This window comes from Xiphias gladius, chromosome 22 (assembly GCF_016859285.1).
Source record: "Xiphias gladius isolate SHS-SW01 ecotype Sanya breed wild chromosome 22, ASM1685928v1, whole genome shotgun sequence".
NCBI classification, from domain to species: domain Eukaryota; kingdom Metazoa; phylum Chordata; class Actinopteri; order Istiophoriformes; family Xiphiidae; genus Xiphias; species Xiphias gladius.
Genome location: NC_053421.1, coordinates 22,576,949 through 22,603,230, shown reverse-complemented (window position 1 = coordinate 22,603,230; position 26,282 = coordinate 22,576,949). Strand labels below are relative to the sequence as shown.

At 39.4% G+C, this 26,282-nt stretch overlaps 1 protein-coding gene across 2 annotated transcripts in view; it reads left to right on the top strand.

Annotated features, from left to right (window-relative positions):
• The window catches only part of LOC120784214 (mannosyl-oligosaccharide 1,2-alpha-mannosidase IA), a 184,612-nt gene that overhangs the window by 61,210 nt on the left and 97,120 nt on the right, over window positions 1–26,282 (top strand). For both annotated transcript variants that reach the window (XM_040117807.1, XM_040117805.1), the window contains exon 2: window positions 20,593–20,689. In XM_040117807.1, coding sequence (XP_039973741.1) covers window positions 20,593–20,689 — 97 coding nt within the window. The remainder of the gene's footprint in view (window positions 1–20,592; window positions 20,690–26,282) is intronic.

Genomic DNA, 26,282 nt, shown 5'->3' with positions numbered 1-26,282 from the left:
TGCTAGTTTCCCAAGTATCAGCCTGTTGCCTTTTGTAAAAGTGAACTAGAAAAAGCTCATAGAAACAGCCTGGGTGTGCAAAGAAAAATAAAAAAGACAAATAAAAAGTAGACAGAGAAGCTTCAAACTTCCAACCTCCGATAGCAAATTTGACCACGTCTTGCTAGAAGCCTACAGTTATAAACACTCCTCTCAGACTAAAGTTTGGATTCATAAAGCGTTTGTGTTCAAAGCAACTGGGATCACAGAGGTTTTCTATTTCTCTCTCTCTCTCTCTCTCTCTTATTTCCTCTATTGTCCTCTTTCTATTACTCTCTCCTCTGTACTCTTCTCTGGTTTCCCTTGATACTTTTGAGTTCATCTGCTGCTCTCCTTCAGCCTATCTCTCTCTTTCTTCTTTCTTTCCGTATCTCTTGTTCCAGAGCGGAGGCGAGCCATTTGCTTTGGAAAAAAAATCTAAGCTTAGGCACGAACTTGAATAATTGTGCTGCTCAGTTATCCTCCTCGTGGACAAAATGGGCGAGGGATGACTTTGTACCAGGACAAGGGGACTAGGTTGGGCTTGACTCAGGCTTTTGTCAGCATGTTTTTCGCAGGGTGAGATCAATGCTAACGTCATCTGCCCTTTTTGCCAAAGAGGGCCTGATGGGAATCTTGATGCTCCCTCTCGAGTGAAGGGAGGGGAGGAGAAATGGAGCAGCTGCGGTTAGAGGTTAAAATGGGCCTATGCCAGTGAATCAACTTAACCGGCTGGAGAAGTCTTGGTAGGGAAACTGCTAAAGAAGTAGTCCTTCACTGTGGCCATGGTAGCCGTGGGCAAAACATTTAAACCATTTGGAGACTGCTACTGTTATGTATCAACTAGCAATGCTGAATTCCCAAAGCAGGCAACAGCCCTGGGGCTCCAGACCTTTAGGGGCTTTAGAGGCACCGGGTTCACTGTGATTGGTTTGTGGTAAACTGAAGAATTGAAAATCTGTTGATGACTGTGATGAATGTGGATTACTGAAGGATAGTAACAACTGGCATTAAGAATGACAGTTAGCTTATTAAATGGGTTTAAGTGAAAGACACTTTGATTTTTTTGATACTTTGTGTTTTATATGGATTAAACAAACGTGATATAACGTGAGCTTTTGAGGCTGGCATCCAGTACAGGCCTTTAATGGTTCAGTCATACTGAGAACATGTTTTTCTTCAGTCCTACACAGTTTGGTGATTCTAGGAATAATACTATTTAAAGTATTATACGCCCAAACTTGGCTTCCCAGGTCAGGCGTTTTTGAGAATATAAAAATTAAACAAATGTGTCAGTTGGGGCCTTCAGCTCATTTTTGCCCCTGGGCCCCCCCTAGTGTGTTAGTCTGGCCCTGGTTGTTTTGTGACTGTACAAGTAACACAAAAGCATTGCTGACAAAGAGAAACAGCTGCGAAGGAGGAGATAGAGGTTTAAAGGTTTTCAGCTATATTTAAAAGAACACTGTGCTATTGTGGCCTCCAGGCTGAAACCACATATTGACCTGGATCAGGCGTGGATGTTCGCTTTTATCTCATGTCTGGTCAGTGAAAACCATCTATCTGGAACAGTGTGCTTGGTAGGTTTGTATGAGCCCTGATGGCCACTGATCAGCATGGGGCGGGATTTCTGCAGGAAGTTAAATCACAAGGGAGGGATGTCTGTGAATTCATCTGAGAGATGAAATTGAATGTGTGTGTGTTTGAGATGGTTTGTTTGTACATCTACATGTTTGCTTGCATCATCCTGCTTTTATCAGTTTCATACCCATTTTAGTAACCCAACTTTCAGACCTTTTATTGTTCATATCTCCCCCACTGCTACTCATAGTCAGAAGCTAACGCAGGCTGCAGTTCATCATTTTTGTCACATACGTTTACAACATGAGACAAGGGACACGACAGAGTACATATTTATCAGGCTCTTATGTACAATCTCTGATAAACTGTGTTGCTTTAGAGTCAGCTACCTGCAGGTTTCACTGCCTCACTCAGCCTGCTAAGCAAATAATGCCAGCAGAGACGCAGACACCTGCCTCGAACCACTGCCAAGCAGATTAGTTACAAACGCTCCCTCTACCTCTCTTCCATTTGCTTTAGTGCTTTTTCTCGCATTTCCAATCAGACTTGTACTTTCTATCCGTCTCTTTGTTTTCTCTCTGTGTCTGCCAGTCATTCTCACATAAAAGCACACAGACATACTACAGTAATAACTAAAAGCCCCAGGATATGATCACAAAAGGGGGAGAGAGAAAGAGGGGTGTCCTATAAGTCTTTCTGGGACTTATCAGCATTTTACAGAGGCACCTCCACGGGACCGAAAAAGAATTTGAATCGCAGCACAACGGATAGGCCTGCATGCACTTGGCAAATATCAGACTCAACAGTATCTGTTGACCAAAGAACCTAGTAGTTGCTGAGAAGTATGTCGTCGAGCCTGCTCTACTCTCAAGTCTTAAACCACAGAATGGCCATACGTGGTTATAGGTCCACGTTGAGCTTTTGTCTTCCTGAGTCAGTCACCAATCTGTGGGAAGAGATTCATGCAGACGACAGATGGGAAGTTACAGGTCTCTGCTGGCCCTTTATGTAGACAAAAATTACCTACCAGATGAATATTTATTTTCCATTTTCTGTACAGTGTACCACTTCGCTAGTTAATCAGATAAACCAAAATAGAAGCCGGAGAGTGGAGACAAAGGAGGAAAAAGGGAGGGTGGCATGGAGAAAGAAACAGCAAAAGGATAAAAGAGCTAAGCAAAGTTAACCATGGACAAGGCGAGGGAAACAAGTAAGAGAACATAAAACCATAAAAATAAAAAGGATCAAGAGGTGAAACATAAATCTCACAAAAAACAGCCAAGATGGACCCCTCGGTTCGTTTGACTTTCTGACTCCGTCTCTGCAGATCTCAGGTAATGGCCATGCTCAGAAAAGCAGGGCATTGCAAAGACTTTAATTCATTTTTCTCCTGCTCCCAGGACACATTTTAGGGGGTAAAAAGGATTTAAGCTCGGGCACAGAAAGCTTTTCCGAGAGACACGGAACTACTTTAACACCATGTTCCTGGTCTGTGGTGGCTGAGGAACTCAGGGGACCAACAGCCTCTGAACGTGGCGGAAACACTCTCTGCACTAGCTTAACATAAACACGAGGCCGATTTTTCCTGTGGTTCTTGCATGAAAATATGTATAATAATTTAAATCACATTAAGAGTACTAAAGCTATGTCTTTTTATGCAGGAACGTATTGCTTATTTGACAAGCTTTAATGCAGGGTGCTCGCTCTGCCATGGCTGCATATACTTTCTGCCTAGGTGGCTTTAGAGGGAATGGAGCTGCTTTACACACAGACAGACTTTTCATTTTCAATATTTATGAATCTTTTCTGCCACATTATGGCACTATAAGTTATTTACTTGCATCTCGTTCGAGGGTTTCTGTTTATTAGATTTGGAGTACTTCTTTGCCGTTGAGCTTAATAACAGCCGCATAACAGTGGTGTCACAGTGAGACAACTCCATGACTGCAGCCCCCCAGGGAATAAGTAAGTGTAAGTAACACTGCTGGGGGTTTCCAGACTTATGATTAAGCACATTTTTGATGGCTTCATAAGATTTTGGTGGATCACACCTGAAACTAAGTGCAATTTTATGATTAAGTGTAAAACCTCACAGTCACTAAAGGCAGAAAAATTCCTACAGATCCACTTAGGTTCAGATTAAATAGCACATATGCCATTTTAATATTAGTATTACTTGTAGTAGCCTATGTATTTAATTTAAAGAAGAGAAAAATAGTGTTGTGCACAGTAATGGCTCAATTGTTTGTGTGGGAGTACACAACCTTAAAAAAAATTAGAAGTAGTTGTTTCACTTAAATGCTAAAAAATATTTTCTACATAAATATTTGTAAAATAATTATCAGGTGAGTGTTGAAACACCTGAAAAAGAAGAGAGACGTTGCATATGATTGTAACCTGGTTGCCAACAGACATTCCACCATGTCAGAGAGAGGAAAGGGAAAATCATAATGATTCTTTCTCTCTCTCTCTTACAATAAAAATGCCTCTTTCTGTTGTAATAGTGTAAAAATTGCATTTTGGTCTGTTTTTACCTTTTCTCATTAAAGCTTTTAGTTGTCTGAACTTGAGGAGAGACTTTACCTCTGCTGTTTCCACACTAAGTACCTCCAGTATTGTGTATATTTTAATTTTGTGAATATTTTTTGTTAGTTTATGGCTTATTTTATGGCAGTTATTTGATCTTTCTTGGCAGGAAATAACCCTATCATCCTCTGGAGTCTAGTTTAGCCCCATCTCATTGGAAAGGGTGATCGCGTAAACCTTTTGTGCCTGATAGACGCCCACTGGGTAATAGAGATCCGCCCTGCCATGAATTTGGACTCTGTAAACAGACCTTGTGTTGAAATGCACTCAAATAACAACTAAAGAAAGACTAATGTTCTCCAGTTTCCATCTTGGAACAGCTAACGGATTGGGATCTCTCTGGCATGTCCCTTTAAACTACCAGTAATCACTGTTCAAACATTTTATAACTAGCCCTAAATTGATTTTATCTCTGTGCCTGTGTTCAGGTGTAAGCTTTTGCCCACATATCTGTGAAATTAAGCCATCCGTGTACACTACACCGGTTTACTCAGCTTCCATGTACAAACAGAACTAAATCAAAAGATGACAGGAGCACATCACTGCACTCAAGAATCAGGCAGCACATATCAGCAAACTTGTTCCCCATAACTTTTGTCACCCCATCTCCCAATACCAGCCCGGAGACCTCTGTGACATCTGCAGCTGTGTAATAGGTGTTATCTGAGGGGCCAGGACGTGATACGATTGGTGTTTCTGAGGATGCAGGTTTCACTGTAAGGAAAACAGACTAATCCTGGGTCACCCAAAGCTGGTTTTATGATCGCATAAAGGTTTACTTTTAGCTGCTGTGCTCGCTGTTTATATATTTCGAACTTGTGACTGAATTGTTCTACAGCTGAACTGGTTTTCCCATCTTGGTTACAAGGACTCCCAGCCTGAAGACATCCGGACAGGATGTTGTGTAGCATGATAGAGCGGCTGGGCCTGGCTCAGATATGATTGCTAATCCATTTGAAGTGGATCGATAGCTTAGCACATAAGTGTTTCTGTCACACCAATAACATGGCCTTTTGCTAGCAGCATTAGAGCCTCAGATAAATGTCTTAGAGAGCTCTTGGCCATTTCTGTAGAGCAGATCACATTATTTCTCAGATACAATAATGTCTTAATGGGGTAAATCTCTTCTTGCCCTCCAGGTTTGTGTTTCAAAAATAATACTGCAGATGTAAGTGATCAATAATCCTCTCTAGGCTTTACAAAGGGCTTTAATGCTTTTTTTATCATGCCAATGATACAATTTGTTGTGCTGTGCTAGAAATATGAAGCCATGGTAGTGTGTTCTGCTTTGGTTCAAAAACAGGCACACAGATGTTTTAAATGTTGACATTGGAAAATATAAAGACTCAATAGAACAGATCAGTTACTCATTCAAACTTTTCTATAAGCTTAGGAAGTGTGATTAGATCAAAGCTATTTTTGAACGTGACTTATAAAACGATTTTTGAATTGCTTTCTCTGAAGTGCTTTGAATTTGATTTCTCTTTTTATTCCCACTTATTTTATTCTGCTGCAAGGCTGGTTTGCTTCATTGCTAAGTTTGGAAGCTGTCAGGATGTAGAAAAATCAAATTCCTTAGATCTAATTTGAATTTTCTCTTCTTGAAAAATGTAATTATATTAAAATGTGCTTAAAAAGTATTTCACTCTAAAGGTAATGCTGACGATAGCTGGCTACGCAAGCAGTCTTAAGTCATGGGTCATATCTGCTGACCCGTTGCATTTCACGGTACTGTCATGACTCCAGATGGCTAACTGGCTATCTCGTAACAAATTTATCAATCACATTTATAAAAGGACCAGACTGAGAAGAGACACTGCGCTCTGACCAGTCCTTGCTGTGTTTCTTGACAAGGTATGATTTGGGTAGATGAGGCCATGGCAGAGGACTGATTAGTGTTCACATTCTTATGATATCAGCCGAATGTCTTATCAAAAAGTTCAAACAACAGATGGATTATGGTGGGATAGTCGTGCCGAGCCAAACCTTGAGCAATCACGACTTAAATCTCAAACCTGCCCGTGGTGTGTAGCTGTATGGGAAGATGTCCCCCACAGTCTTAATTAAAGTTAGACCAATAAATCATCCAGGCCGATATATCGGCCAATATCAGCTTAATGCAGATTTAACGTGGCCGCATATATGTCGGCCAATACGTAACCAGAAATGCTGATAATATAGAAATGTAGTACAGAAAAGTTTGTCCCCCAGAGACCACTGTCAGCTTGATTTCAACTGTAAAACATCCTGTTCAGTATGTAGCTTGGTCACAGTTCCTTTAAAAAAAAAAAAAAAAAAAAAACAGCATCAAAGGGATCCATATCAAGATTGTTTATGTTATGTCTTTATGTTTAAAACAAAAAAAAATATCTTTACCAAATATCGAAATCAGTATTGGCCTCATAAATCCATCATCAATAAGGCTATAGTCTTAATATCAGCTCCAAAGCTGGAGGTGGTCGGCTGTTTTCTCCATTCAGTAGAAATGGCCGTCAGTGAGCACAACCTCATACCTATGTGAATCATGTTAAAAGGTCAGCTATGTACTGTAGCGTACATGGCAAGCAAATTCCTCTTTAAGTTAAAACCTATATTCAAGATGCAGTTTGCAACCGTTGTAGCTCACTCTGACCTTAATCTTTAATATCATATTCACTGAATGATTATCATGTTTTTATAGCCGGATGTAAGCAGGCCAGACCTTACTGCGTGTTGCTTGAAGATTCCAAAGAGCTCTATTGATGTGCTAATGTTGTCATGATCCACTCAAAAGCTTATGCTCCCATTGTTTTTAATTGAAGATGATATTTTGGGGATTTACTAGATGTGTGTGGAGGCAGGGAGATGATTAGTCTGCTGTGTGTGAATGTGGCAGAGGATAAGGAAGTGGAGGGTTTATTGTCTGAGTATTGAAATTGGCTCTTTTCTGAGTTCAGACTTCATTAAATAGGGAGAATGGGCTGTCAAACAGTTCTTCCAGGGTGACTGATGTATCCCTGCCACCTAAAAGGCAAAAAAAAAAAAGGAATGTATAACTTTCCTCAACCTGCGTTCATAGCTCAGCAAAAATGCATCTTGCATTTTAAATGGTGTCTGAAAGTGATAATAAATAAAAGAACTGTTCCTCCGAAAGGTTATTCTGCTTATCTGTACATGTAGCATCTGCAGGCCCAGTTATTAAATTAGAATTTAGTTGTCTGTTGGTTTCTATTCCTGCTAATAGAAGGCATAGCTCTGCTGTTTTATAAAGTGCTTCTTTTATGATTTGTGATTTATATAAGGACGGTAAGGCATTGCTGGTGGCTTTGTTGTTTCTGTTCAAAAAAACAAGCAGCTGACATTTTTTATATTTTTTATAAAATAATGAAATCCAGCAATAAATGATCTCAATCCTCATTAATTTTATCTCATACCAATCAAATTAAGCAACGACACAAACTTGTGGTATGCAAATTGAGTCTAAGCAAAAGATATGTAATAAATATATTGGATCCGTTGCTGTTTTCTGTGGAAAAGCCATTTTCAGGGGAAAACATGCAAGACTAATTCACCGCTGACAACATTTGGTATCCAAATATTTTTTTTGGCTCTGAGAAGTCACAAATTTAAGATGAAAGCAGCCGTGAGGCCAACATACTCATGACATCTGAGTTCAAAGGCTTGCCTCAGTGTTTGAAGAGTCACACGGGAAAGGAAGGTGTTTGAAAGCTACCAGACTATTTAGGAGGGGTTCAGCAGAATTTGAAACATGCTCTGAAGCTCTGCCAGTGTGATAAGTCATTCGTGAATGTGTTTCGTGAATGTTTCTTTCTGTTTTTAGCAGAAAGAAACTAAGGACTCAATATTAATGCTTTTAAGTAGTAAGTTTTTCATTGGTGCTGCACCTGTCAGCCAGTGTGAACCTTAGAAATTAAACTGATATTATTTGTGATGTTCAGTTCATTTCATTTTAGAGCTTTATTGTCCCTCAAGAGAAAATTCTTGCTGCAGCAGTGCAACTTAAAAACGCTGATACTACAATGAAACAATAAGACAATAGAAGATATTAAATGTGCAAATACTATACACGAATACAGTAAAGGGTCCTTTTATAAAAACGGGTGTCAATAAGAATGAGGGCTTCTACTCGATTAATTTGACAGTTAGTTTCTTGATTAATTGAATAATTGTTTAATCTATAAAATGTCAAAATATAGTGATAAAAGCCCCTTACAATTTAACATGCTTGTTTTGACCAACCAATCGTCCAAAATCCAAAAATGTTCAGTTTACTATCATGTCAGACAAAAAAGCAGCAGATCCTTCCATTTGAGAAGCTGGAAACAACAATATTTGACATTTTTGCTTGAAAAATGACTAAAACAACTCATTGATTAACAAAATAGTTACCAGATAATTTTCTTTCGATCACCTACTCATTCTAGCATTGTCAAATTCCTCAAAGAGACAGTGGTCTGGCTTTTTTGCTGAGTGGAATTTTGCTTTCTGTGTGATTTGTTGGCTAAAAATAGTTTGACAAGGAAGGCTGCTGCTCATCAACTATTTTACTAATCACCTTGACAGTGTTGCTCAGCTGGTTCCAGGTTACACACATAAATTCCCACACGAACGGATCACTGAGAAGGTCAGGACTGATTCTGTTGCTTTCTTTCTGCCGCAGTAGCAGGTGAACCAGTCAGCTGTCTGAAGAGTTTTCTCTGACCTAATCCACCAGAGCTGCAGACTTGCAAAGTGTCATGACGGTCAGCTCACCACAGGAAAACATACAGTTATGCCACCTGACACTCTTCACCAGTGCCAAGTAGATATATATATATATTTTTTTTAACTTGGGGAAGTAGATTTTACCTCAGTCTAACACACTCTGATCTCGCTGTTGTCATTTGCACCTTGTGAGGGTTGGTTGGTTTTTCCTATCAGGTTGAACACTCAAAATGAAATTAATACTGAAAATGAGACCTGCCAAGTTGACACTATAAAAAACAGGTCAATTGTCTCACTTCATCAGAAATGGGCTTCTTTTGTAAGAATCCAGCTCTCTTGATAAATCTATTAATGGTGCTCCCTTTTTTTTTCCCTCCCTGGTGCATTTGAGCTAGACCCTGATCTACTTGTCTTAACTTCATCTCAAAATAACCTCTGGTAAAACTCTTCCTCTGGTTGCCGGAGCTAGTGGAAACACCTACAGCGGCACTATTTGAAGTTTTCTACAGGGGGACAGTGTGAATTCATTTTGAATAGGCATGGTGGGATCACCATCACGATCCTCACAACACACAGTGTGGTTCCCAGAGAGGAGCCCTATTCCCAGGCAGCCCACTCAAATTGGCAGTTTCTTGCGGACAAATTACGTCCAACTCCTCTGTATGTCTTTCTTACACCACCCTTTCCTTGTTCCTCTATCTTCTTCTATACTGTTTCTAATTATGTTGTAAAAGCTCTGCAATGGATTGTATTTACTTTCACTAACCCCTCATTTTCTGCACCATTCCTGCAATTCCATTACTGACCTGTTTTATAGGAGAGAGCTGCTGTCTGCAAGAAGTGTGAAAGGTGAAGACAGAAGGTTAGGTGTTTTTTGTAGAGTTCTGGGGTGCAAAGTATTTGTTGTGAAAGTTCCTGTTACACCACTGAGTTTAGAGACCACTTGGCGCTCCACTCCTTCAGATTCCATCAACTTTTTTAGCAGGGTCTTTTGATTGGGCTGCCTTGGTGATCCAAGGAAAGTGAAAGGATGGAAAAACTGTTTGACCGGAGCCTCGAGAGCTCTTGTGCAGACAAACATTGCTTTAGAAAGTAAAGCACTGTTTACTAGAAGGAGGAGCAGCTCGGGTAAAACAAGTTTTTCAGTCAGGTTGGCGGTCTAAAATAGTGACTGCTGTTGAGGCTCTGAGTATGCAGACATTTACTTCAGTGTGTGTGGCATTTGTAGCCAAAAATTATAAAACAAATTTGTGAATTCTACATTACTTCTTTATATACTAATAACTTTGCCTTTATTTATCTACCGAAAAACATTTTTTAATACTTGTTTGAAAAAGTTTCTCTTTCAGTTTCTGTTCTGGCTTTCACCCCGTTTTCATAAAGTAAACTTAGCCAGCGGCAGCCACCATAGTTCTGTCTTTAAACCTGCAATCATTGATTGATAAAATACAGATTGACAAACTATCACCTTATAAAGTTGTTATAGTGAACATCTTTGCAAATAATTGCCTTATTACATATCCAGCAGACATCGAGCTATATTAGAATTGATTCAAAGTCGGGCACCTGGCCACCTGCTGAATGTAAGCCCAATATTCATTCTCCTTTTAGCTCTGTTTTACTTCAAATCAAACACATCATAAAGAGGCATTGACGGCTGACTTGACAGTTAATGCACCTTAAATGTTGATGTACAGTACGTGCTGTGGACCTGCCACATTGTCAGTAAGTCTCTGCACCATTTGACAAAGTCCTGAAATGTTAAATAAGATTCTGATTTTAACTTCCTGGAGGGTAGTTTCAAAGCCACAGTTAGGTCTATTCACAGATTTACTGTCACTTCTTTTTTCACCTCATTGCTCATCATCAGCAGGCTCCACTGGGGCTATTTAGGCACGTTAATACTCCAGGTCTTACCTCCCCAACAATTCAAGACCCGAGTCCAGACATTTTAATTGGCTCCTTGTGGCGATTTTCTCTCTCTTGGCATGAATCTTTCATGGTGCTTTGGAACTTGCACCCCAGCAGTGGGAGACACTCAGGAGACGACTTGGCACAGGCCACATATCTCCGCTAATGATCGGTTCGGGAGACAGCCATGAAAACACCTGCCAGAGACAGAGGGATACAGGCAAATACATATGTGCACATTTTGTACAAACAACAGGGTGAATTTGCAATGTGAAGACTAGCATTGATTTGGAATTGATTAGACTAAAAGTTACATATGTATTTGGACAAAATTATTTAATTTTATAAAATCTGTACCAATTGTTGGCTTGAAAATAATACATCAGAATGGGATAAACACTATGGAAGCTAATTCTCTGGGTATTATCCGCGAAAACGGAAGATGGGAAGCTTACAGCTCAGACCCAAGTGTCTACATCAGTTGTAAAAGTGATTAGCTCAAATTATGTGTCTTGCAGGTGGATATACCAAGGCTTGCTGACTCAATTATTCTTAATTACAAGGACTATAAGGACATATTCTAATCAGAAATCTGTTGTGATTCTGGCGTAAGCTTGGTTTGCATATTTTGCAGCTTTTGTGAATAGTCTTTCAAATGACTGAACAGTGATTTTTGGGAACAAAGAGCCTTTATTCAAGACATTAACTAGCAGTTTTTGCAACACATTTTCTGCTCTGCTTTCAGTATAATTCACTAATTAAAAGATATGATCCACTGATGTTGATCCCTGACATTCATTAATTCCATGCATGAATGATCTGCGGCTCAGTGCTGCCTGACTGTCCAACTTTGGCTCTTGTTTTGGGACATGCTTGTAATTGACAACAGTGTTGTGCTGACTCAGGATGAGACCTCACTGGCCTTCCGAGACATACAAGGCTCTGTCACCGCTCACCATAAATGTGGTTTTAATATACAAGAAACGGCTGTGCTCCAGAACGGGTCTAATACTGGAAGAAGGAGGAAGTGTGTGTGCGAGGTGAGTCGGGGTTGGGAGTTAAGGTGGGAAGTTCAGGGGGGGGGGGAAGTGGGGGAAAGCTGATTCTGTGTTTTCTCTGCCAAAGGTCCCCTCGGTTTCAGGGGATGACAAAGCACCTTGTTAATGCAACAGTGTCTTGGGACTGCCATGCCAGGTTGCTGGGGTGATTTATTATCCATGATCCACCCAAAGCCTCCTCAGATTAAAGGGATGCCTCGCTCTTGGAACCAAATATAACAACTGCGTTACAAAACATGCTAGGTGGGAAAGTGTCGAGTGCCTTGAGGTGTGCTTTATGTACACTTAGAAGATCCTTGTTCATGTGGTATGAAATGATTCATGTTGCTCTAGCTGAGAAAGAAGTGCTGTGGTCAGCATGGTGTCCAGGGAGTTTTTGAGAAGGGAGACGGTATTCTACAGAGAGTTTGGGATTTCATAAAATGAAATGTAGAAACATACAATTAGCTTTTGCAAAAAAAAAAAAAAAAAAAATGAAGAATGGATTCCCATAATCATTCTTGTGGCTCATTAACAATCAGACATTTTAACATTACCATGCAAGTTGTCTGCCCTGCCATCTCGTCTGTCTCGATCAGTCCGCTGCTCTTCCTTCCCTGCATTTTTTTTCTCCTCCATTTGTTCTAATGGATCGTAGCTAACTTCCATGTGTTATACCGTGGCATGGTTTATTGGTGGATGTCTATCTTGTGAACATTTTTTTTATTTTTTATTAATTTGCTAAGATATTGTATTTTATTCTACTTTTAGTTGGCCTGAGCATTGGCCCTGTTGATTTTAAAAAAAAAAAGTCTGAATTTGAGAGCAACTGCGGACCAAACTGACCGCCTGAAAGCATGATAAAATACTCATAAAGCTCAGTGATACATGGCAGATCCTTGCCTTGCTGTGTTGTAGTTCAGTTTGTCCAGACATCAACAAACAAATCTCATATTGTAAACCTCTCATTTCTTTGGTTTCTGCAAACGTGTGCAATAAATTTTAAACTGTCAAAGCTCAGACTGATTGATGAGTTTTTATTACCAGCCGCGACAGCATGGCTGGTCTTGTTTTCACCTTGTGAGTCTATGTGTCTTGTGTCGGCTTGTGTGTGTGTGTCATGTCAAAATGTGGTCCTGGAGACTCCTACTGAAGCAGGGAATACCACAGAGGCTGTTTTGAGTACTTTGGTAGGTGTTTATATGTCTGTGTCCGTCACCGTGATAGTGTCTCAGTCATGCCAGATTCAGTTACAGAACTTCATAAGTGTGCAGTTGAAATCAAAATGAAGGCCAAGTTCATTTTGATCTCAAGTTACCCATGAGTACTCAGTACTACTGAGTCGTCTTGTAATAATGTAGTAATGTCTACTGAGTACTCATGGGTCTGAACATCAACATGCGGACGGACATGGCGGCTGGTGTGATCACATCACAAGATGGTCTCTAGTTTTATCTTATCTTCACTAATAAGACGCAGCATGTTGACATGCAGGAGCTGCATTTCCATTCTCTCCATGGACTTTGGTGAAGTCAGAATGATTTTTTTTTTTGGTCATGGGGATGGAAACGTGGAAACTTAGTGTATGGAGGAGGGGGATGCCTCCGGTCTCCTACCAGGTGCTGTTTGATGAATGCTGTTATCCAAAGTGCCAGACGGTACCACAAGTGTGTACATTTTCAACATGGATGGACCCGGTGGGAGTCACACTCCTGAGCGTGGAAGTATATGGCCATGCTGTATGGACACTGAGCTGTACTCGGCCCCTTTTTTTAAGGCTGTAACGCACCAGAAACCAAAAAGTCTGGAATATTTCGAAAGGCTTTAATTTCATAATTTCATTTAATTTCAGTTTTAATTTCATATCTCTTTCAGCTTCTTTTCTTTTTCTGCCACAATATCTCCCGTTTTATTGTTGAATAACAAGCCATGTCTTAAGCTATTTGGAAGTGAGACTTTGAGTGTACCTTATGTGGATTCCCATTTTGCTTGGTTTGGATACAGCTTAATTAGCCAGCTGCGGTACATTTCTTATCTTTGACAGCAGGTGTAAGGTTACATAATGTTGAGAATGTGTGATCTTAATGATTTTTGTCTTCTTTTGCTGTTAGCGCAAAGAGATGGTCCAACCCTGCCAACTTCATGACCTCCACAATTTCCACTTTACTTTTCAGCATAATTAGGAGGCTTTTCGTGTGTTTTATAATTTTGCGTTACGTGTAAAAACATACATGATATTCACAATACACACATCTGATACGTATCTTTGTGTAAAGCGTTTTCTATCATTATATGAGAAATGTATTGGGCTGTCTGTTCCAACAGCGGGGTTCTTTGAAGAAACCCACACAGCTACAGATTGTGGTGATATCAGGGGGGATGAGGACTGTTGCTGTGCCTTAAGCAGAAGATCAGCTCTAATTAGTTGTCCAAAATAAGCTACAAATTGTACAGCTCGCCAGTTAATCGCTGTGTATCTATCTCTCCTGGCCCACATGGGGGGCACTTAGTCCAATCCCAGCTGTCAGTACCATGTTTAAAGTGAGGCAGTCTAGTGATGGTGCTCTCACTTCAGCCCCACACTGCTAATAAGCAATAGCCGCAGTGAATATGAATTCTAATGGAAGTCTGACACAGCAACACAAATCTGAACTTCATTAAATTCAGTTATTTTCTGCTTTTTTGTGTAAAAGGTATATTCATCATTTAACAAAACAAAGAATAAAACCAGGCCTTGGATAGCTTGGTTCAGCCTCTAACGTATTTAATAATAATCAAGGCATATAGCCTCAGCTTTATGAAAATGATATCCCCAAGGTTATAGTATAAAACAGCTAATAAAAGCTTGGCTTGCGAAGAGTATCCAGTGAAAGCTGATTGCTTGTTTTCTATCTTACCTTTTGTTTGGATTCTGCACTGATACAACAGTGAAAAATTATTGTTCTTTGGATGCCCACAACTGTTCTGTTAGTGGATGGGTGCAAGTTGTGTACCACCATAAACCATTCAGCTCAGATGTCAGCTTTACGCAATGCAAATTCACTGGCGAGCGATGAATTGGTTTCCCCTCCGGCCTGGGCTGGACGTCATTTTTTCTCTATGGGAAAATCCCCCGTGCTTATGGTTATGGCAGTAATTTCATTTTGTTTGCAGTTACTGTGGATCGCCGTTGGTCAGATTATTAAAACATTAGTACAGCTCCACCATTCAGAAGACTTATCACTTCATCTAAACTCCAGATTCAGACCTTTTCCCTGCAGCAACATCTCATTATACTGTCTCTTCCTCTCTAAAAGTGCTTTTGGTTTAGTTGCTTGTTATCTTTTTTTTTTTTTTTTTTTTTACATTGTTGCCTCAGAGAAACCTTAGTTCAGATTGTCTCTGCTGTGTGCCAGATGGTTCTTTGCCTCTGCGTCATCCTTTGAAATTGTTAAACATGGACCTTGCTGGATAACTCTCATCTTTGCAGTGATGGATAAAATGAGCTTTAAAAGACCCTCTAGTGGCTGTGCTGCCTGTTACCGTGTATCCAAATTTCCAAAAGTGATTTGATATCACACAAAAAGTGACCAGCTGGCTTCCACCTGTGGATCCTCAACCTTTTGCCGACAACAGTTCCTTTGAAATCCCTTTTTTCCACTCATTCTGTCATGACTTTTCACACATAACTCACAGGTCTACATATCAGGCCCCTCCCAGTCAATCTGTGATTATTTCTTATTTCTTCTGGGAGTCTTCCGACCTACACAGGAAACATGATAAATGGCCAAATTATAGCAAAGTATAGGTTTTTTTGTTTTTGTTTTTTTTTTTTTTAATCCTTTTTGAGAGTAGACATGGATAGCTTTCATTTATAGTTCTGGGGGACTTACAGAGCTGATGTGACATTTCAAAACTTTAACTCTTGAAATCATTTTTGCAAAAATTCATGCAACATATTTTTTTCATTTAAGAGAAAAAAGGAATATGAATATTGTGTGGGTTTCAGGATTTTCTAGGCTCTTCCTGTATTAATGTTGGTTATGATGAAAGTGGTGATGTTACATCTCTTCTTCTGGGATTTTATGCAACAGCTTGTGTCACTTCTATGATCTGGTTGATGTTGTGTGGCCAAGAGTGCAAGACTTCTGACCTACGGTCTTGGTATTGGCACACTGTATCTCTGGTCAATCCCTGATTCATTTTAATGACTGGCTCTGTGGTCGGTTATTGATCTCCTCTGCCCAACAACCAGCCAATTAGTTTAATCAAACAACGGTCAGTGTCCTGTTAGATCATGTATGTGTCTGCTTTTTGTGCCCCAGGAAACAAATCATTCATCCGTTTGCTGTCTTGGAGAATCAGCTTAGGGGGTGGCATGCTTGGCTATGGCTGAAACTATTGATTAGTGCTGTGTGTGTTGTGGCGGTGGGTTGTTACACCAACAGTTCTACAGCTGTATGACCCAGGTCCTCCCACACGTTTACCCTCTGCAGCACACAGCAGCAGGGAGGTGAAAACACAATGCCAGATATCTGTTTCCCTCCAGTGGAATGAGACATCTTCAGCGTGTCATAGAAGGCAGATGAGCCAAGTGTTTTTGCGGAGTGTGAGTTTGATCGTGTCTACATTTTGGCATGAAAACAAAGCTTTTACTTGTAGTAGGCTTACTTGTTGACCATGAAAATCTATTTGTCATGATATTCTGCTTGACAACTTGTTATGAAATAGAAGTAATCATGCCAATTATTTGCTCATAAAATGTCACAAAATAGAAAGAAATGCCCAAGGTGAAGTCTTCAAAATGCTGGTTTTGTCTGATCAACATAACAAAACCTGAAGATTTTCAATTTAACGTAAAATCAGCAAATCGTCACATTCAAGAAACTGGATTTTCTTCCTGTGATTAAGGCCATGAATTATTAATTGATTAGCAATTTTTTTGTCAGTTAATATTTTGTCTTTAAGATTGACTAATTTATTAATTGGCTAATTGTATTGTTGTAACCTGTATGGTTAAATACTTCTAAATTTTATATAGTGCAGTCAGAAATCAATACTCAAAATTTGTTGAATAAAAGAAGAATTAAGTTAACTAATTTGGATTGATTATTCATTGAGCCAAAAGTGAAAAATTCACTGGTTTCAGCCTTTCAAATGTCATGATTTGCTGTGTTAATTCCTTATAAACTGAATACTTTTGGGTTTTAGAAGACAAGCAAATTTGAAGACGCCAACTTGGCCTCTGGAAGATAGCATTTTTTCCTTTTTTTGTGAAGTTTTTTTAGATTAAACAATCTGAAAAAAACGATGGATACATTTCTAGTGAAAGTAATAATTAGCTTCAGTGTCACCTGCAATAAATAAGTCTCTTAGCATCTTTTAGCATCAGGTCACAGCTGATTAATGCTGCCATTTTCTGTGCCTGCAGTCATACAGTCTGAGCATACCATCTGCCTGTTTCCTATTTTCCTGAACATTTATTTGATGATGGTCGTAAAGTCCTGCCTCCCTCGCAGGTTCATCATGCCATTTGATCATTTTTCGCAGAGATGGTATGACATTAAGTCCGTAGCATCCTTCAAAAGAAAAGAGGGAGTTCTAACATTTACCAAATCCCAATTTTTTTGTGCAAACACTTTTGACTATTACTTCTGTTCTTTTGCTTTTAAAGTCACCAGAGCAGCAAGACAGGCTCGCAATTTAAAAGACAGAGTAAGTTTCAAATAAAACTTGAGACATTTGCTGGTCTTCATTCTGCGAGGCAGAATAATCTGTCCAGACGTGGTCAGACTGGCATTGACTATTTTTGTTCTTTCAACACTGCCTGAATAAAATAATTTTCTTTGTGAACATATGTCCACGACTGCTTGAAGTGTCAGATTTAATGTCATATTCTAGATAAAACAAAAGAAAACAACAAAGATATGCTCTAATGTGTGGTGTGGCACAAATGCCTATTCGCTTACCCACAGTTGCTGTTTTAGTGAACTTGAAAGTACATCAAACATTTTTTTGAACAGTGTCTTTAATGGAAACTGGGGTTGTTTTAGTGTGAGAAAGGGCTGGAACTGTGTATCCTTTGAGGTGTCTGTAATGAGCTTTTTAGGGTCAGAGGATTTTCAGCTGGAGGCCTTGTCAGAGGTAATCGGATTCATGTTGTCTGTTTCTCCTCGGCTTATGTGAGCCCACTTCTGGAGAGCAAGGGGGTCTCCTGTAGTATTGATAATACAGATGACATTGTGTTACTGTGAAAACCAGAGAGGGGAAAAATAAAATCCTGGTCTCTGTCCATCTTAAGACAGATTGCTTGGACAGTACCAACTTTCCTCGTGTTTGTTTTATTTTGCTGAAGACAATTCAATTTAATGATCTTGCCATTGTTGAGAGTACTTCATTCAGGTATACATGTATTGTTGCAGCTGGATTAGTTTTTTTTTTTTTTAGTTTGTTTCAATGCATTGTTCAAATGTGCATGCATCATGGCATCTCTTTGCTGATATGAAGTTTCTCATTTCTTCCAAACGAAATCTACTACTACTTGGCTGCCATAGTATTGAAAGCAGCTGGATCATAAGGAAACACGGCTAATATGACTACTGTATGTGCTCTGTTGTCATACATGACAAATGCCAGTGCGCATGAAAAGGTAAAGAACCAAGAAGTGCGCTGTATGTAAGGGTTCATTTGCACAGCAAGGGATGATGAGAGTTACAGTTTGTCGACCACTTTGGTCAGGACTGAAATATCTCAACGGCTACTGGTTGCATTGCCAAGAAATTTTGCACAGACATTCATGGTCATCAGAGAGTCACCTACTGAAATTGGTGTTTCCCAGACTTCTCCTTTAGCGCCATGATGTTAACATTTTTGGTCTTTAGTGAAATGCCTCAACAGTTATTTGACAGATTAACATGGAATTTGGTACGGATATTCAGGTTTCTCTAAGGATGAACTGCAATCACTTTGGTGATCCCTTTTGGTGTATAAAGGTTAATTAGAAAAATTTCAGCATTCTAACGCACCAAAGTGAAGTGGTGATCATGTTAAACATTACACCTGCAAAACACGAAGCACGTTACCATGGTGACATTGGCATTTAGCTTACAGCTGTGCCAAAAACCGCCAGTATTCTTCTTCAGAAGTGCATGCCAGGTGATTCAGTAGCTTCAGAAACCCCCTCCTCCTACTCCTTTCCGACACTGGATTGGGCTTGCTGTGTCCAATCTTTTCTGTAACTCTCCGAAAGCAAGAATCTGACATTAACATCCATTTCAGGCTATGATTGGCCAGCTGTGCTGAGGCGAAAAAGGAATCACAGTTTGAGCTTTTCTCTCTAGATTTTTTCTTTTTTTCCATTCATTGCATAACTATTTCGGTCACTTTTAATGTTGCAAACCAAGTGCAACACTATGAATGTCTTCCTGGGGAGATTGTCTGAAAATGTGCCCCGTTGTCCCCATATTTTAATATATGACGTCTCCTCTCGCCGGCTTTTCACTCATCCTAGAACTGTGGCTTTTCAGAACAACTATGAACTTTTTTGATTTTCGATGAAGTCGGACAAACTAGTTCTGTTTGAACATTACCTGAGTCTAAGTATAGCTTCACTGCAAACATGGCTGTAGACTTGTAGTCTTATTTTATTGCTGGTACAGGTTTCAAAGAGGAAAGACGTTTCTCAGTTTTGCCAAAATTAGTTAATTATACTTCATGTAGAGTACATGTACAAACAGGCCAAAGAAAAACACATTCATGACTTGTTCAAACTATTGGGAATGATCATAAAACATTTAATCAAATGTCACTGAAAAATCTGTAAAGCTGTTGTACGTTTGCTCAACAGAGATATGATAATGATTGTAATTCCCAATAAACAGCATAGCTCCTCCCTCCTCTGAGAGTGCGAGGTGGGGAAACAGTATAGGATAATTGTAGTTGATAGAATTATAGTTGATGGCGCCGCTTTTATGAGTGACCTAGAGTCAGCTCTTGAAGGCTACAGTGCTGCAGGAAAACTATTCACTAGATGATGTTTACAACCAACAGAACGCGAAAATGAACTACAGCACTGACTGAAACCACTTTTTCTGTTTGGATATTCATGAATTTGTTTTATTGATATAAATCAACTTCTCCTTACATGCTGCCAAGTTAACCGTAACTGTGTTGCCGCAGGCAGAGATACATCACTCAACTTTGGGATTTTTTAAGCTTTTATTCATCCCTCACTTGCCTGTCTGGTTCTTGTGTGTGTGTGTGTGTGTGTGTGTGTGTGTGTGTGTGTGTGTGTGTGTGTGTGTGTGTGTGTGTGTGTGTGTGTGTGTGTGTGTGTGTGTGTGTGTGTGTGTGTGTGTGTGTGTGTATATATATATATATATATATATATTTTTTTTTTTTTTTTTTTTTACTGTTTCAAAAATAGTTTCCTTCCACTTTGCAAATTGCTTCCAGACCAATTTTCCTCAGTAGCAGTTGGGGAGGAGTGCAGAGCATCAATTTCAACAACACTTTCCTCTCTGAGATGTGTTCTTATCTATTAAACTTGCTCTTCATCTACTGACAACATTCAGTTTTTAAATTAGGAGGAGGAGTAGCTGCAGGGGAAATGTCAATCTTGTTGTTTATGTGTGATAATTGTCCTTAATCCTGTCCTGATCAATAAGCTATCACCACCTTTGCCTTGAGCTATACCAATTTAATTGCGTCTGGGTTTGGAGATGTGTTGCCTTCTTATCAGTCCAGTGACCAGTATGTCTGCCCTCTGTTTATGTTGCAGATGATGAAGTTTGCCTGGGACAACTACAAGCGCTACGCCTGGGGCAAGAATGAACTGCGGCCTTTGACGAGAAACGGGCATATTGGCAACATGTTTGGTGAGTGTCGGCATTTTGCTTAAGGCTCACAAGGCCAGGAAGTTCATCCAGTATTTTTTGTAAGACCAGGTCACCTTTTTTATGGACGGTTTCATGCAAAAAAACTGCACTTGTACGGACTAAAACTAAACAGGGAGATTGCAGTGAGATTTTTTTATGGTGTGAAATGGAAGAACGACCTACTGATTTCATACAATTTTAGGGGAATGACTTCTCTCTACTATACACTACACAACCAGCCTCAAAACTACGGATTTAACAGAGAGTTTTGTATTGAACAATTTCATTCCTTTATTATAAGTAGACACCTCAGTAGACACCTCAACAGTTTCTTAGTCTAACAGGAATGGACTACGACTGCCTTTCTCAACTGAAAGGCCCACAAACATTTGCAAGACCTTCACTAACAACAACAAAGAAGCCCAGAGCAAGTTTAGTTGAGTTACAGCTTGTGAATATTTCAGACACAAAGTCTGAAGTGAGGCTGAGGATCAAACTCTCGTTAAAGAAGCTTCTTCCCTCAAGGTGAATGGAAGGATGTTGGTTTCCTTGTTACTTTAGAAAAAGATATTGCAGGGTATATAAAGCACAAAATTATATTCTATATATCACAAGGAAATTAATCTAGCCAAGTGAGGAAAACAAAAAGCATGTTGCGTCCTACTTGCAGCCAGTTTAATTTATATTTTCTCTAAATTTTTATAGATTTTTCTCCAAATTTCTATTTAAATGTTTATTTATTTAGCTTGTCAAATGTAAGCTTTTTTTTTTTGGCTAAACTGCATACTTTTTTATTTTTTTGGACTATGGCTCAGACAAAAAACCAAAAAAAAAAACCAAAACCTGTTGTGAGCTGTCAGATGAAAGGTAAGAAGTAGCACCTGTTTGCACCTCAGTGAGCTTTTGTTACCCCTGCCAGGGGGGGCCGCAGCTTCCTGCGGCCTCTAATTGGAGCCAGATCCAGAGGGGTCCTCAGGGCCTCTGCAGTGGAGCATATCAGTCACTTCACACTGCTGAGCCAGAGGGAAATCCCACGATAAAGCCCTTAATAAAAGGCGGATCAGCTCTTAATAAGACTTGGACAGTACTGTCTGACTTGGTACTGTCTTCCATACCTGAGGTCTACATCCTTCACATCTGTAGGGATTCGGGATTATTAAGGTGATAATGCAAGCTCTCTTGAAATAGTTGGTGTTCTCTTTGCTGCTGTCATTCCCCCGAGGTTGCCGACTTCGCAGTTAAGAGGAGTCCTTTTGAAGCACCGTCTTTAAATCATGTGATAGGTGTTATATTTCAAAGCAAACAAGTTAGAATTGTTTTCTGATGAAACTACCAAAAAAAAAAAATCATACAAACCCTGATTTTGTCTGAAGTGTGGAGCAACTTTTTGAAAGTCGGAGCATCTTGTTAAGATACCGTTCCACTCATCAAGTAAGCTTTTTTGTTTTCTTCTTTTTTTTTTTTTTTTGTGATTATAGCCTTATAAAATGACTCATAAGTGAATCCATTTGTTCTACCATATCTAATTGTCCGGTAATTTTGTACCCATGCGAGTTAAAGTACGTGCACTTTTGAACTAAGCTGTTGATGAGTTTGAGTTAAAGGAATAAGAGGAGCAGCGGTGTGATATAAATCAAACACACACATGAGATGGTATTGTGTGTGCACATAAAATAGACCTCAGTGTCTTGTTGTTAATAATGAGAGTGCAAAAACAGTATCTATATATTTATCTCACATTTTACTTCATCTGTTGTCAGATTCACTTAGCAAGAATCAACAACTTCATTTTTCTGTTGGTACGTTTTTAATGACATTTAATTTTCGAAAGCTGACATCAGTCACCAAAAAGCAGAAAAAAACAACTGAGAACAAATGAAGTAACAGAAGCTCAAAATACAATAAAGCCAATTTGATTTTCCCACTCACTGTTATTTAATGTAATAAGTTCAGTTGATTGAATCGACTTTCTCGGTTTAATTGGGTTGATATTTTGCTGCAGAAAGCGTACTTTCTTGATCGGCCGTAAGTAATAGACATTCGTTACTTTTACCTAAGTTAATGTCTCAAGATGAGTTATCAAGGCATTCTACATACACCATTTCTGTTGTAAGGCATCGTTAGGAGTGAATGACAGCCAAGGACACTGGAAGCCAAAGGACTTTACTGTTGTCAATATTAAAACTAAAGGGATGATAGAGATGGTGATGGAGTCGGTTGTAGTGATTTGTTTGTGTTAAAGCTGCATTAAGCTTAATTCTCTTTCTGCCGGGGGGGCAGAAAGTACACCCCCGCAATGAGCCTTGATATCAGCTCATCCAATTGTCTGGCTAGCATATTAGCAAACAATCACAGTATAGTACTTACTGATCCAGCACAAAGCTGTGTTAAGGCTGGATTTATCTATGATAAATAGATAATGGTGGGTGTTATGTGACAGACCCCGCAGACAATGGGTCAAAAAAATTGGGGGAAAGCAGCTAAAATGTGCAGTACGATGCAAAGTGGTGCCATAATTCTCATCAGGTTCAGCAGCGCAAGCAAATCTTTCGCATTAGAGGAAATTATTTCAACCAGTGTAAAAATTAAAAATGTTGCTTGGTGGTGCGCCAAAGCTCTCCAGCGCAATATCCCGGAAAAAGTGGTTGATTTGGTTGCTTCTGGATGCTGCTTGGCCTCTGAGTGAGTTTCTGCAGCATAGCTATTTTCTGTGTGCATGCATGTGTGTTATGAATCAATTTGTTATAGAAAGCATCATTTTTTCCACAGCAGATATCTCACATTGAGGCCACACTTTTCAAATCATTCTGCTGTCGGGGCCAAAGGTTTCTCATAATGGATAGTGCAGTGCTCAACTTCTGGCAGCTAATTGCCGTCTTTATTTGTGCGGTGCATTTGTCCACTAAGCAGTGTACTTTAATGCAGATCTAACCGATATGCAGACTATAAAAGCTGGAACAGAATATGCTATATGTCTCTGGCAGCACGGCAGAAAAATGGTTCAGTCTCCAAGTTTGTGGGAAGGGGAATATCGTCCTTGAGTTCAATGTGGTTAATCCCATAAGAAAATTTCCATTCTGTAAAAACGAGGCATAATTTTCCTGCTCTCAGTCATTCTTGTTTGCCACACAGTGTATTATCTAAAAGTAGTGAGAGAGGGGGAGTCAGGGAGAGGAAGAGAGAGACGGCATCATGCTAGCGAGTAAATGTCACATTGTGAAGAGTGCTACGGGAAGCCAGGTATGAAATTGGATGCTGTGTTCTTTAATTTAATCCCCAGAGTAAACAGAGATGTGGCAAGATTGGATCTACAGTTAAAGTTGTCGTCTGAAGCTTGTCAATATGGGGAGAGTCACCAGAACATCCCTGCTGCACTACAATCAAAGAACCACAACCCAAACCACAGAAAGTCGTTTTCCTCCTCACACAGCTTCTCTGGCACACTTCCCCCTTACTATAATCTTCCTTTGAGTCTTTCTCTCAACCCCCCATTCCTTTCTATTTTTACTGTAATCCCTCTCCTCTTTCCTTTGTCATGAGCCTCAAGGCTGAAAGCAGCTCTCTCTTTACTCTTTCCTCTTAACTATAGTTGGTTCTGATACACTTCTTCTCACATTTTCCTTTTGTCATTTAAAATACAGTATGTCTTCAGAGCTTATTAAAAGTTTCTTTTGCTTAGGGCAAGTAGAAAGTGAAATCTGGGCTATTTACAGTACTTTAAGAAATTCTGCCTCCTTGTAAGATAGTGTAGGAGTTCTTACGGTGAGAGCAATTCATGAAAAAGTTAAAATATGGGCGTTCATGTTCTTTTTTTCTTCAAGAAAAAAAACATTTTTGGATTAGTAAGCATTATATTAGCATATTTTTAAAATTTCGGTTAAGATATTGTTAGAGTGAACCTTGACAATATTTCACAGGTAAATTATTGGGTTGCGTCAAAGTCAGATGTCAGTCATCTGTGACAAAAGCATTTTTCTGGTAGCTTTACCATGCTTTCTGTTTGCCTTTGATTTCATTAGATGAGTTCATGTCAAATATCAAATCCCCTGGAGCATTATGAAATAAAGGAGAGCAAGGTGATGAGATTAAGGTCAGGTTGTAGTTTACTGCGACTGATGAAAACATTAGTACCATGTGCTTCGTCTCCACTTTTAGACTCCTCATTGGTATTTATAAAAGTATTATGGAAATACATGAACTCGGTGTCACAGACGAACAGCTGTCACTACCCACAACGTACTATGTATTCTCAGCACCTGAGTATAAGGACCGCACAATGTGAAAGCAGTTGGATGCTGTTATTTTGGGGAGTAAAACTGTAGGGCTTATCGAAGCTCAGTTTTATTCATTAATGGCATGTTGACCTCTGTGTTGGAGAAGTTAATCTTTCTTTAGAAGAATATACAAAAATATGTGTGGTTTACGCTGTTTACAGGATGCTGCTGTAATGGTGAATTTGTAAACTTGCTGGGTTCATGCAGAGTTTTCTTTTCCATTAATACGTTTCATCAATATATTCATTTTTAAGCTCAGAGGTGAAATCAACTGTGAACCAGATGGATTTTTTTCTTTGCATAATTCAGTGTTTATATTTTTTAAATTTACATGTGTAAATAACTTTAAGGATTAGCTTCAATATTTGGTGCTGATATTATCAGCCGTTTTCACCGCCACTGACCTATATCACTGGAGAAGGTCAATTGGATGATCATGCAGGATGTCTTGTGTACTACTTTTGACTAGCAGCAATAATAAATCTCTAACCCGGAGGTGTTTACCGATATTAAAACTGCAGTGCTTTTGTTGCAAGTTCAGGGGTCACAGTGCAACTTTAGATTTCAGTGCCAATATCCATTAAGTGTAAGGTTTTAAATAACGTTCCTTAAACCTGAAACACTTGGGGGCAGAGGAAACAAGTCGTGATAACAACACTGACATATCATCACCTTTTGAGTTAATATGGCAAAGTAGTTAGCAAACAGTTCCTTATTGACACATCCAGCAGTTACAGAGCAACATTATCTTTCAATTGGAGCTCTGTTAATGGTCTCCTCGTGAAGGCAAGTCCAATATTCATTCTCTTTTACCTCTGTTTTTGGTCTCTATTAACTCCGGAGGGAAATATCTGGCTCATCAGATGCTAAATGCTCCACTGTGCTTACCTGCTGTTTGGTGCTGCGCAAGTAGTGTACAGGGGGTTTTCAGAACTTTTTCCTTTGGGCCAAGGTATTGCTGCGATAGCAATGAGAGTCACCCAAAACAGTAAATTTACAGGCTGGATAGTTAAACATTAACTGTAAAGCACTAATAGCCACTTTAAGAATGAAAGCTGCGGTGTTAGGAAGAAGATGAGTATAAATATGGAGGATAATGGTTCAGTTTGACTAGTGGAGTCGCTTCACTTCTTACATAACAACAGCACTTACTGTACTAATAACTAGCTTGATAGCAGTGCTGTCTCTTCTTTTCCTTACTCTTTTTGTTTTTCTTTCAGCCTGCCATCTCCCTGCTTCGTTTAATTCCTCTTCTCTTCTTTTCTCCTTTTTGGGCCTCTACTGAAAAGTTTTCTGTCAGCAAGGCGTTTGCCATCATG